At 60.9% G+C, this 13,251-nt stretch overlaps 3 protein-coding genes across 3 annotated transcripts; all 3 read left to right on the forward strand.

The window, feature by feature from the left end:
- Positions 1-985: 985 nt before the first annotated feature.
- On the forward strand, positions 986-2,281 carry LMJF_36_4260 (conserved hypothetical protein; the record flags this gene model as incomplete). Its single annotated transcript, XM_001686958.1, has 1 exon — positions 986-2,281. One exon carries the CDS (start codon positions 986-988, stop codon positions 2,279-2,281), a length of 1,296 nt encoding a protein of 431 aa, XP_001687010.1.
- A 1,735-nt stretch (positions 2,282-4,016) lies between these two features.
- On the forward strand, positions 4,017-8,795 carry LMJF_36_4270 (conserved hypothetical protein; the record flags this gene model as incomplete). Its single annotated transcript, XM_001686959.1, has 1 exon — positions 4,017-8,795. One exon carries the CDS (start codon positions 4,017-4,019, stop codon positions 8,793-8,795), a length of 4,779 nt encoding a protein of 1,592 aa, XP_001687011.1.
- A 1,723-nt stretch (positions 8,796-10,518) lies between these two features.
- On the forward strand, positions 10,519-12,993 carry LMJF_36_4280 (conserved hypothetical protein; the record flags this gene model as incomplete). The annotated part of the gene is made up of 1 exon (XM_001686960.1): positions 10,519-12,993. One exon carries the CDS (start codon positions 10,519-10,521, stop codon positions 12,991-12,993), a length of 2,475 nt encoding a protein of 824 aa, XP_001687012.1.
- Between the last annotated feature and the right edge of the window lie 258 nt (positions 12,994-13,251).

The raw sequence follows: 13,251 nt of genomic DNA on the forward strand, positions 1-13,251 counted from the left end.
CGCGGCGTGCTTTGGGTCGAGGCGTGCAGTGCAGCCGGGCCCGCGTGGCGCCGGTCTCTCAGCACGCACCCGAAGGAGGGACGAGGGTGGACAAGGAAAGCCGGTTGGTCGCATGGCCCGATTCGACGGCAGGCGGCTTGTGCCAGACACCCAGGATGGAGCCGCAGTGCAAGTGCGGTAGGAGCAGTTTGGGTGTGCATGCACGTGTGTGTGGGCTTGCTCGCGGTGGAGGGACACACTGGAAAAACGCTTCTCTCGCGGCACTGATTGGTCTTGTCGTTGTGTAGCTTTTTCGATGGCTTTTCATTTTCTATTTTGTGGTTTCACCTTTTTTTTCTTCAGCTAGCCGCTTGCCTATTCCTGCTCTCACGTCTCTCTGCCGCTGTCTTTCTTTGTGTGAGAAGATATTTCTACGTCTTTCGAGTTTTTTTCTTATGCTTCGCGTTCGGACCCCCAACCGCATTCCCAGCTGCACACGGCCTGCTGTACGAACCGTGCCGCTATCGAAGGCCTTCTCGTTTTTGTAGCCCTCCCCGATTCCGTTTCCCGTATCATCCTTCCCCCCCCCCCCCTTCTGCCCCCCACCCCCAACGTAGCAGTCAATCCACTCTACCCCTACTGCTGTTGAGAGCTTCTAAGAAGACAGAACAAGATACCGCAGCAAGAAGACGCGCTTCCACACACGCAAACGTCCAAAGGTAGGAGAAATCTCTGATGCAGCATCCGCACTCACCTGCGAACACTTTTGTATTTGGTGTTCTCTCTCTCACTCGTGTGCCCTTCCTGTTCCCATCCTCTCTTCTGCCCTCCGCTTCCTCACTCGGCAACCGAAACCATCACCGGCGTTGCCTACAGCTGCGCTCCTCACGCTGACCGCGTATCGCACCCACCCACCCATCCACACTTGCGCGCACAAAACAACCAAAGCGGATGATCGTGGGAGAGGAGAAAACACCTTTGCTTTTTCACGGAAAAGTCCACAGCCATGAACTCCACGACCACAATCTCTGCAGATCCAGACGGCTCGTCGTTATGCGCTGCATCGCGTATTTCGACACCCGGCACCATGAGTGTACTGGTGCCGTACAAGCGCCGTGGGCAGAAGTCTTCCATGGCGCGCGGTGGCGCCTCTCCGCAGCGACGGTCCCCACAACCGCCGTACGCAGGCAAAAGCATCAGCACATCCGCGTCAACCCTTAGTAGCTCTGTGCAGCCGCACGGCGCTGGAGCCGCCTCGCGTGGCGATCAAAGCCGGAGGGGGGACGCCGCTCCTGATGGCACGCTAAACGCATATTCGTCGCACCCGGCAGCGCCATTGGATCGACCGCGCGACGAGGAGTTCGACGCGGTGGAGCAGCGGGCTCGCATGGCGTTGGAAAGTATCGCGACGCGGGATGAAGACTTGGAGCCAAGTATGGGCGATCATATTGGGGTTCTGCAGTCGTACCGTACGGCGTGCGAGGCGCGCGCGATGTACCGCGAAGCTTACCTTGTGCAGCAGGTGCTGAGGAATCTGCGGCTTGAGGAGGAGAGCCGGCACGTGCGCGGCATCACGGAGCAGCAGATGGAGGAGCGCCGAATCCTCGAGGAGGCGCACCGCCAGGAGTTTCGCGAGTTTCACCACTCCTGGAACGCCCGCATCGACGCCTTTGAGGAGGAGCAGCTGGAGGCGGAGCTGGCGCTGCTGGAGCGGCAAAACGAGGAACTCATTCGGTTTCAAGAAGAAATGCGAAACTTTCAGCCTCGTCTTCTCAGGTACAGCCGCTCGCTGCTCGAGTCTCGCCTGAAGCAGCAGACACTAGCCAAGCAGCGCGACTACGTGGGGGCACAGGCGCAAAAGGCGCATGCCGAAGCGATCGAGGTGGAGGACATTGAGCGCTTTGAGGCTGCCCGCATGAGTCTCTTCGAGCGCCGCGAGTACGCTGCGCGCCATCGCCATCAGCAAGAGTTATACGCGCTGCGCACGAAGGTGGAGAGTCGCCGGCTGTATCTTGAGCGGTACCGCAAGCAGGAGCTCGATGTGCTCTTGCAGCGCTATATAAACGCCCGCCGCTCCATGGAGTCGCAGCAGAACATCGTTCGCAACAAGACCGGCACGCTACTGCTGAAGCACGCGTGCAATATGAAAACGGATAGCAGCGGGACGGCGGTGCTGGTCGAAAGCGCCGGCTCTGGCGCCTTTGGCACCATGGTGCAGCGACGCCAGGCCTACGAGCTCCGCGCCTTGCAGGGTTCGCCGGATGGGGCTTCCGCGTCGGTCCGCGACGGAAGTGCGATGTAGCGAGCGCGTGGGAGTGTGCGTGTGTGTTGCGCCATCTGAAGCACCGTCAATTGTGCCCTATTAGCGGACTTGGGTTTCTGCCGACCTTTCGTTCTCTCTTTGGTGTTCTTGCCATAGTATGGGTGTCGCGCAATGGGATATCCACCATGCTCCCGATGTCATGATAATGTGTGTTTTTTTTTTAGTGCCTCCTCCATTTCCTTAGACGTTCGCTGTGGGTTCTGATTTTTTCTTGTTTGCTTTTTGTTTCTTTTTTTGTTGAGGTTGCCGTGTTTCCGGCAGGCTTGAAATGGGCGTCCTCCGCACCGATGCCGAGGCACCCGACTGCGAGTGCTTTCACCCATGACTCGCTTTCGCCGGAAAGGGAGATCGAAAGGAAAAGCGGAGAGTGCCACGAGTTTGGCCACGAGATGTAGGGCCATGCAGCACCGTATTTTTTTTTTTCGTTTTTCTTTGATGGCCTTGCTGACGTCCTCGCGTGCTGATGAACCGGCCTGTTCCTGTGCCTTATGTTCGTCGACCTCTGTATAGTTTGTGTCCCCCTCACGCTTCTTTGCCCGCTTTCTGCTCATGTCTATGAGCACGGACATGTGCGCTGCAACGATGTACAGCTTTTTTTTTTTTGGTTATCTCTTACCCTGTTTCCACGCCCCTCTTGTGGCTCTGTTTGGCGAGTGTTTCGTTCCGTATCATGGCCGCGCCGGAAACAGAGCCGACAAAAGAGGAGCGATGCATACCCACACAGGGAGGCGCAGGATGGTGCGGTTCCGCCGAAGAACCGAATGGAATATCCGTCGCATTGTTTTTCTATCAAGTGGCTCATCGCTCTCTGCCGCGCTCTCTACACCGCCAGCGCTATTGCGCACAGCCAAGCTTACAGTGTGATGGGGGAGGGGTGCGCATGGCAGGGCGAACCTGTTGCACACCCACACCCACTTACGCACATGCAAAGGCGCAGAAGGCCGAGGTTTCGGAGTCGTCGAGGGCTTCTCGCTCATCGCATAAATTACGAAGGGCTCTGAGCGTCACCGCTGGCACTTGCATGCGTGCGTATCATGTTCTGGTGCATGTGGCTCACGCCTATGCCGACGGCCTCTGCTCTCTTTTGGATAACCGGGCGGGGTGCTCAGGCTCAGCTCTTTCTTTCGCCTCACTCACCCTCTCTTCTCTGCCATTCTTGTGGTGAACGTTTCTCTTTTCTGCGCTGGCGCGGCACCGTGTGCCTTGGCGTATGTATATCGCACGTGGCAACAACCACAACAAACTATCTACTACCCGCTTCGCGCGTACCACACCGCGCCTACCAGTGCGAGGTCAAAGAAGCAACAAAAACCGAAAGAGGAGAGCAAGTAAGGGAGCGTTTCGAACACAGTGGAAGTCGCTGCATGGTGTCGAAGACGCTTACTCGACATATTCCCGGCACGCACGCGCACACACACATACACACACACACACAATGCTGGGGACGCTGTTTTTCGACGAGTCGTGCGTCAGTACAGCGTTTCGGGCGCGTGTGCGTCAGCAAGGGGGGGCCTCCCATGAGTCGAGTGCGACCAGGCACATTCTGTCGAGCACCAGCCTTGCAGTCTCGGCGACGCACGATAGTGTAGCGCGCCTACATGACGGTGGTGGCCTCGTGCCCGCGCACGGCTGCACCTTCAGCTGCCGCGGCGAGGTGGCGTTGCCGTCTCTTCAAGCCGCACTGCTCTGGTGGCTGGACGCCGACGTGAGTGTGATGCAGCTGCTCGTCATGAACAATACGCAAAGCAGCAAAGCCGCTAGAAGCTGTCAGTCTCGCCTCTTGACCGTTGAACTGCCAGTTACCTCTCCCAGCGACCTCGTGACGTGCGGCGTGACTCGCAGTTACATGGGCGATAATGGTGTTGCGGTCGTTTGGGTTCAGCGCGGCGTTTCCGGGGAGGGCGAAGAGGAGGTACTGTCCCCCGGTTTTGCGCACGTGACTGTGCAACGTGAGGCGGACAACACCGGCCACAGCAATCTCCTGCTCTACCCGGATGAGCGAGTTGTTCAATGCGCACCACTGTCCCGCGTCCCGAGCTCCTTCTTCCAGAGTGCCTTAGCTGGCAGCGGCAGTGCTGCCTGCGTCGTTGCGGCGCTGCCCGACGATGCAACGCAGCGCACCATCTCTATCGTTGTTCTCACCGATGGCTCCCGTGTCTGGCGCGCCGAGCTGTTCGCGGATGGCACCACTGCCGTCAGTGGGTTTCGAGATGAGTACCGGCGCAACATGCTCCGGTCCTTCTGCGACGGCAACGAGGAGGTGCGGCTGCTCGACACACGCAGTGTTGTCGCCGACCTGCAGCGACTGGCGAGCCCGGCGGCGTCGAGCGCGCCATCCTTCGCTGATTCTGGCGCGGAGGAGGAGAGGGCTTCACCTCGCGGTTCTACGTGGATTCGCCGGCTACTGGGTAGCGGTGGCCGCACAGGGGCGAACGCTGCCGACGACAGCGACGGGGCCGCATCTGGCGTGCTAGACGTGGCGCTGCCTGCCGTTGTCAGGAAGAGACTTTACGCTGCTGTGACGGCTGTCCAGCAAAGCCGGTTTGTCGCGCTGACACGATGGAACGGCCAGTTGGAGGTGTATGACACGGCCAGCGGCACCCTGAAGTTGACCCGGGCTTACCCGATTGGAATACTGCCCCAGGAGATACTTCGCCCCATCGATGATAACTTCTCAGGCCTCGGGGCGAAAGCACCAGGAGGGAAGAGCGCGCTCTGCGCACTTCCGCCGGGGCCCCTCGCACAGTGGGCCAAGCAGTGCTCCACAACACAGCTGCTGCACGTCGTCTCGTGCTGTAGCGGGGGAGGGGGGCGCGCGTGCTTCTGGAGCGCACTCCCGCCCCTGGCGCCGTCGTCGAGGATCGTCGGGCTTGAGGAAGCTAGCAACGCTGGCGAGGTTCTGGCGCAGCACTGCACGCTGAGCGTGGCGCCGCCAACGCAATCCAGCTTTCCACTCGCGTGTGCAGTGACATCAGACGGGCGAAAAATGATCCTCGTGAGCGACGTCGGCGCGGAGGAGGATGGTCACTTGCTGTGCACCCGCACTCTCGGCGCACTGACGCTGCGTTGCGACCAGGCGTACGAGGACGGAGTGGCAACGGTGGTGCAGGTGATGGAGGCGGCCAATGGCGCCGCGTTTGGTGACCTGCTGCGCACGGGCCGCATGCACGGATATCTCTGCCAGGGTGCGCGCATGCAGAGCGTCGTCGCGCAGGATAACGCGGTGCTAATGGTGGAGCGCGGCCCGCAGACATGCCGGCTGTACACGCTAGAGGAGGCTGCCCCGGATGCGATGCGGCTGGCGAACGAGCGAGTGGTGGTCAGCGTAGATGAAGAGGACGTCTATGCCATGGCGCACGACATGGATGGCGATGACGCCATCGCCACGTACGTTGGCGGCGCGCTTCTGCGGTCGCATCGCGTGCACTATGTACCCCTGTTCGAGGCATCGTTGCTCCTGCTGGGCGCTGCTGTGCCGTCCACTACACACGACACGGATGGGCTTGCTCTCTACTGGGAAGGCATCAGCGTTCTTCAAGCGTGCCCGCATGGATCGCGGCTCATGTCGGATCTACTGCAGGATGTTATTCTCGCCACTACCCCCATAGCACGGCTCTCCTCGCTGCCACGCTTTCTAAGTGAGGCACACCTTAGCGGGTACGCAGCGGCGCTGCAGCGCGACGCGGCTGCAACGAAAGCCTCTGTGCGCGCAGCCATTCGTATGGCGCTGCTGCCGCCTTCGACGGCTGCAGCTGGCGAGACGGCACACGCGTTTTACCGCTTCAGCCGCCTCTACGCAACGCACGCTACCCTCGGCGAGCTGCTCTCTCGGATCACCTTTCTCACAACCACGTATCTGGGCTGGCAGAGCACCTACTCCGTCTCGCACGCGCTGTCCTCGACTGGCGAGGATGACGCCGCACTGAGCACGGCGGATTGGGTGTCGCACCGGCTCATTACAGCCCTGGAGGTGCTGGTGGCCGCTTACCATGCTGTGCCCGCCGCCGGTGCCGATCTTGTTCAGCTTGACCTTGTCGACGATAGCGTCAGTCAGCCATTTTCCAGCGCCATCGTGGCGGCATTGCTGCCAACCCTGACCGATACAGCGGGTTGCGACGACGATTCTGTTGCCTGTGGCTGGGGGTTCAGCACGCTCTCCATGATACAGGTGGCGAACCGTCTGCTCCGCTGCGGCACTCCCTCCACGGCGCGCGCGTGTGCAGTGTGGGTGAAGCAGCTTGCCCACCGATTCCCTCTCCTGCAGCACTACCAGCTGCTGTCGCTGCTGGAGACAACTGCGATTTCTACGCAGTCCGAGCGTGCGGTCGCGCTTTGCGAGCGTGTGTGTCAAGCACTGGCTAGAGAGGCGCCAGGCGACGTCACGACAGCGCTTTTGCTGGAAGGCTTGCTGCTCACGGACATCTCCGGCCCCGGCTCCGCGTTCCTTCAGCTCTCCCTCGACGAGGTAGCCGCGTTCCTTGCGGCCGACCCAACTCTGGGGCCGAAGCTCTACGCCGTCGGTGTGCTGCGTCGCACCATCACGGTCAGATCGCTGCAGACGCCTATGAGCCACTGTGTCACTCACAGGTATCTGTACACCACCCTCGCGATGTGCGTCGAGGCGGTGGAGCGGATGCACAGGTGCACTTCCGTCACTGCGCCTACGCCGACGCAAGCCCCCTTTTCACAGCTGCGCCGTGCTCTGGAGGAGCTGCAGGTGGATGCACTGCTGGCGAGCGCTTTCGCAAGGGTGTCGGGGGGTGATGTTGCGTGCGGCTTCCATGATATACAGACGGCGCTTGACCTTATAACACGCCACAAATGCCTACCGTCATACGCAGAGCTGTTGCAGGTGATTCTCGGCCACGTTGTCGAAGTAGCATGTGCGTCGCAGGCGAACATGAATGCGCTGCTGCGCGCCACCACGATTGGTGCGGCGCAGCTCGAGGAGTCGCTGATTCTGCAGTGGTACAACTACATTGCGCGCCTGCCGACCAAGAGCGCTACGGAGGTGACCGAGGCGCTGCGATACCGTGCCATCATGGGTTTGCATCGCTATTTGATGAACCGCCACGACTATGCCCAGTGCGCACGGCTCATGTCGAGCCTGGCCACGCTCATCCGCTGCTCGCCGCTGCGCCGCAGCGCGTCCGCCGGGATCTCGGTGAGCGAGCTGGCCGGGCTTGCGCTGCATGCGGCGGAAATGATTGCACCCTCTGCGCCTGTACCAGAGACGGCAGCTGGAGAGCAAGGTGAGACCGGTCAGGCTGCTCCCCAAGGCACGCTTCACGACCCGGCGCTTATGGTGGGCTCGCCGCTATCGCTAGGGTACTCATGGCAGCCGTCGACCTCGGCATCCCCAGCTCCTTTTGACCTTCATTCATCCACTCTCGGTGCGACGGCGCGTGGCCCTCGCTGGCTGACGCGCGCTGACATACCCTGCTTGCGCCGCCGCTTGTATCAGGCCCACTGCGAGCGCCAGCTGTGGCGTCGTGGCTGCACGCTGGACTGCACGGACCTGTGGGTCGAGGGTGCTCCGGCGGACGCCTACCAGGCTGGCGTGGAGAAGCTTGTGGCCGCGCTCATGCAGGCGCGCCTTTGGCCACAGGCTTTTCGCTTCGCATGTCTGTCAGCTGTGTACGACCCCTGCGCGGTGCTGGTCGAGTGGGCGGTGGACCTGCTGCGCGCTCCGCGAGAGTGCGGCAGCGATGAAGTCGCTGCGGCTGAGGCCGCGCACGCTGACCTAACCGCGGCGTGGGCGGAGCTCATCGGCTACTGCGGGGAAATCTCCAACCTCGAGAACCAGTTCTACGCGTATGTGCACACCATCACCGCAGCGTTGACGTGCGCCTACTCGCAAGTGCCAACAGCGCTGCTTGCGGCTCATCGGGCGGCTGACGCCTACACTGCCATGACGACGCTGTTCCATGTCGCGCTGATGCTGCGCAGGCAGGCGGAAGCGGTTGAACTGGGGCAGCAGCGCAACGAGGAGGACGGAGGCGACAAAGAGGATGCAGATGAGCTGTCGTCGTCTTCCTCGAACCGCGAGGCTGGGGTCACTGCTGCCGACCGCGACACAGAGAAGCGAGGCGAGATGTCCCTAGAGGACATACGTTGCAACGTGTGGCGGGCCTGGTGCGCGGCGGCTCGAATTGGCATTGATATGGTCGCTGAGCGTCAGCCGCGCTGCGCTGCTGCTCCTGATCTGTACCAGCGTACTGCCGGCGCAATGACGGGTGCCGGCGAAGTCATGGCGGAGGAGGATGCGGCCCAGATGAATGTCGGGGTGGTTGTAGCCGGAACCGTGTCGGCTGCTTCTTCGGCCGCGCGCAGGACGTTTTCTGCTTTCACGGCTGGCGCGCTGGATCCGATGGCGGTGTGGGCGAGCGAGCTGCTGAGAATTCCAGCCTATCGTGCCGCCCTCAACCTGGTCGCGCGCGGCGAGGAGACGGTGCGTCAGTTCCAGGACCTCATGGGGCGACCTTGTAGCTGACGATTGGACTGCGGCTGCTGAGCGCCCAGACCAAAGAAAACAAACAAAAAAGGAGGTGGCATTTGCGGCCGCCATCAGTGCAAGGATGCGCCTTGCAGCGGTGGAAGGGAAAAGAGCGGGGACTTGTTTCTCCACCCTCCCAACTGCCCGTGAGACTCTCTCAGACTCGTACTCGTCGATGAAGCTTGGCCTCGTCGCTGTCATAACATCTGTAGTATGCAGATGCGCATCTGTGTCGTGTGTGTCTGTGTGTGAAGCAGTTTCGGGGCAACGACGAGCGTGAGGAGGAAGGAGCGACACATCTTTTCCTCGCCACTATCACAGAGTCCACCCCCGCCACCCTTCTTCTTGTTCCAGGCTGCCTGATCTGTTTTTTTTTCATTATTCTTTTTGAGCTCCTTGTTTGTGTCTTGACCGTAATTCATATAGAGATCGGTTGTCTGTGTGTGTGTGTGTGTCTGTGCGTGAGCGTGCGCGTGGCGATTGGCGACTGTGATGACACTTCTGGTGTCGCAGTGTGCATGTGCTGAAGTACATCCTGTGGTTGATTGGCCTTTTCTTCTTTCCGTGTCGTTTTCTTCTGTTTTCGTTTTAACATCAGAATAGCGACAACTCATCCGTAGGACATACCAACCCGTCATGCCAAGTATGTGTAGGCGTGAGTGTGAGTATAATGTGCCATCCTTGCACCCGCCGTGTCTCAGTGCGAGTGCAACGGATCATCTGACTTCGCTGTGCCATGTCGTTGCGTGTGAACGCCTGCTCGCGCGACGGGGTAGCCTGGCATCACTCCAGCCTTCCCAGGCTTCCGTGTGCCTCTCTATCGCTCGCAGTCCATCTCCATATTGCGGCGTCACGGGCCAATGCCTCTTATGCGCGGGTTTTCGCGCTGCTCGGACACAAATATACACAGACATGTACTCGCACATCCGCACTCTCGTCGACTGCTTATGTTTCCTTTTGCCTTCCCCCGACTCTCTTTCGGCAACGATCTGCCCTTTACATGGGCGTGCGTGTGCACTGCGTAACGTGCAATGGACACTGTTCGCATCTCTATTTCATTCACCCGCCGACGCCCACACAGAGACAAGCAAACGGCTTGTCTGCCATTTCAGAGGGCGCGTCAGTGAACATTGGTCGCAGCTCTTCCTTTTCCCTCTAGTGGAACGGAGAGCATCAGACACCGCTTCAGAGGCACGCGAGAAAACTAACGGGCTTGTCGGTGGGCGCGTTGCTAAAACGGTCGCGAACAACAGGCTTACCAACACACACATACACACACACACACACACACACACACACACAGAAGTGCGCACACTCTTTAGCCGCTTGCTTCCTGGACGCGAGCGACAAACGAAACACAAAAGAGGTAGTCTTGCGGCTGGATGTGAGCTGCACTGGCTGCCTTGTCTTCTCTACGCTATACACAGAGAGACCGCGCTGCTGGTGCCCGCTGTCGTTGTAGTCACCAGGGTCTGGGTGGCGACTTGATTGGTTCACCAGCGTTGATTTCAGGGTTCAGTGTCGCTCCCCGCACACGTGTGGATCTCTCTTTGCGTGGGGCGCTGACGCTTGCCTGTCTGTCCTCGTCCTCTCACGTCTCCCCTGAGGAGAGGGACAGAGCACGCGAGCGTTCACCAGTGCGGTGACGTTTTCCACCGCCGTTTTGCATTGCGTGTCTCCTTCGCGCTTTTCCCAGTGTCGCTGGGCGGACGCCGGAGAGATGAAGCGCTCGCGCCAGGATAATCGCCGCCTCGGCCCTGCTGCGGCCGCCATGCGCCGCCGTGACGTGTACCGAGACGGTCGTCAAGCGGAGGAGCAGGTGAGCATTCAGAAGCTCTTCCGGGACGCTGTGGCAATGCAAAAGTTCCACTCCCCGAACCAGTCTGGCGCCGGGGCCCGGGTGATGATTCACAGCCGAGAGGAACTTGCTTTGTATCGCCAGAAGCGGCGCGCAGAGCTGGAGGAGAGTGTGCGGCGCGGGTTTAAGGCGATCGGCAACTGGATCCGCTACGCACGTTGGGAGGCGCAGCAGCGTGACTTTGACCGCATGCGGGCCGTCATGGAGCGCGCGGTTCCCGTGCACGGCGAGAATGCAAACCTGTGGAGGGACTACGCGGAGCTGGAGGAGTCGAACGGGTTTGCAGAGCATGCTCGTCAAGTGTGGAGCCGCGGCGTGACGGCACTGCCGTCGAGTGTGGACTTGTGGGTAAAGTACCTCGCCATGGAGCAGGCAGCGGGCCAGGATCAGCGGGTGCGAGACATCTTTCATCGATGGCTTGCCGGAGACGCGGTGCCGCCGTGCGCATACGCGCTTGCCGCCCTCTACGAGGCGCAGCAGCGGCGCCAGGCAGGATGCCGCGACATCCTTCGCCGCTGCGTCGAACGCTTCAACACGCCGGCGAGCTGGCTGCTGTACGGAGCCACAGAACAGCAGGTTTTCGGTGATCACGAGCGAGCCGTGAGGGTACTTGAAACCGCCATGCACGCACTTCCCGACGAGGACCTTTGGGGGCTGGAGGAGTGTCGCGTACCGCTTGCGCTGGCGGAGGCGCACGTCGCCGCCGGCAACGCCGTTCAGGCGCGCAATGTCTTCCACAACGCACTCGAGCACGTGGCTGACCACCCAGTGTTATTAGAGAAAGTGTTGGCGTCCTACAGTCGCTTCGAGCGCCTGTACGGAGACGGTGCGCACTCTGAGCAGGTAGCGCGACTGCTCACCATTCAGTTGTACGAAGAGCGCCTCCGCACGAATACGAGTGACTTTGACGCCTATCTGACGCTGTACTCGCTCTACCGCGACCAAGAGCGTGAGAGTCGACTGCGCGCAAGCGGCTCAAGCAACAAAATGCCGGAACCGGTGGTTGGCGGAAACGCTGCACCGGCGTCGGCAGCACTTGCCACCTCTACGGCCGCTGGCGCCTCTCCGTCGCGGCAGGTGCTTGAGCGGGCGCTGCAGATCCCTGCCCGCGACCCTTATGGCGCCCAGCAGCGTGCTGTGCTGATCATGGAGTACGCACGCGCCTGTGAGGCTGACGGCGAGCTGGATGCGGCAAGGCGTACCCTCGCGCAGGAAATCAAGAACTTTCCTTTTGACGTGGCCCTGTGCCCGCGGCTGTGGGTGGAGGCGGCGGCGATGGAAGAGCGCCATGGCGCCACCGCACAGGCGCGCCGGCTTCTCCGCGCCGGGTCGCAGGTCACGAAGGATGCGTGCCTCTTTGAAGAGGCAATCCAGTTTGAGGAGCGACAGCGGGACAGTGTAATGGAGGCAATGCACGCCGCAGCGCACGAGACCACGCCGCCGTCGGCGCGGGAGGTGGAGGAAGCATGCGCGCCGTACGTGGCGGAGCTGCGCGCAGATTACCAGAATGCCATCCAGGCCTTCCCGTTCGACGTGCAGTGGTGGCTCCGATACGCGAAGCTGGAGGAGCAGCAGCATGAGATCCTCCGTGCCGACGCGCTGTACGGCGCCTGCATCCGCACCTTCAATGATGAGGCTGAACGGGTTCGGTCCTTTGCGCAGCGCTACGACCTTCTTAGCCATGTGGACGCTGCATGGGCACACCGGATTCATCTTCATACGCGGCGTGCGCGTGCCCTGCAGCGACAGGCGTCGCGGCGCAAGGGGAATGCCGCTGGCGCAGAGACGGCTCGGGCGGAGGTGGCGGCGCTGCAAGAGGAGCTGTTGCACTTGTATCCGACTTTTCTGCAGGACGTCTGGAACGCATACCGGCACGAGGCGGTGGCATGGTTTTCGCGGTACTTCGAGGCAGGTGAAGGCAGCGGTTCTGGTGTGCTCGCTGGTGCCGCGCCAAAGACGTTGCCCGCATCCCTCACTCCTGCTACGGCGCGCTGGTCGGAGGCTGTGGAGGCGGTGGCGGGGTATATGGAGCGAATGAGTGCTATTAAGGCAGGCCAGGGTGCATCAACGGGTGCCACAGCGGCTCTCCGTGCGATCCTCAAGTCAATGGTTGAGGCGGAGCGTCATGCTATTCGCCGATCTCTCGGCTGGACAGAGCAGACAACGCAGTTCGACGCCGTGCAGAGGGCACGCGAATGGGGCGAGCTGCTGCTGTCGCCGCTACTCGAGGAGTGGAGCAAGTTCGAGCTCACCCATGGCGGGTCACTGGAGGCTGTTGCGGCGGCCATGGAGAAACCGGTGAAGCGCCGCACACGACTCTTCAAAGCACGGTCGTAGCCAAGCTTCAGGGCGAGAGAGAGAGAGAGATGGCGGGGAGGGGATGGGCTGTTGCAGGCTCATTAATGCCACAGCTGACTCTTAAGAGTTGCGTCTGCGTCGACTGCTGAGCGTGTTGGCTTGTGCGCGTGTAGGTGTGCCGTGTTGCTTGGTGAATCGGTTCGCAGCAAGTAGGCCCGCGTCGTCGTGTAGCTGCACCACCATCATGCGTGCTGGTGAGTAGGTCAGAGGTTTCTTAAATGTCGAAACGGAGACACG

This window comes from Leishmania major, chromosome 36, assembly GCF_000002725.2.
Source record: "Leishmania major strain Friedlin complete genome, chromosome 36".
NCBI classification, from domain to species: domain Eukaryota; phylum Euglenozoa; class Kinetoplastea; order Trypanosomatida; family Trypanosomatidae; genus Leishmania; species Leishmania major.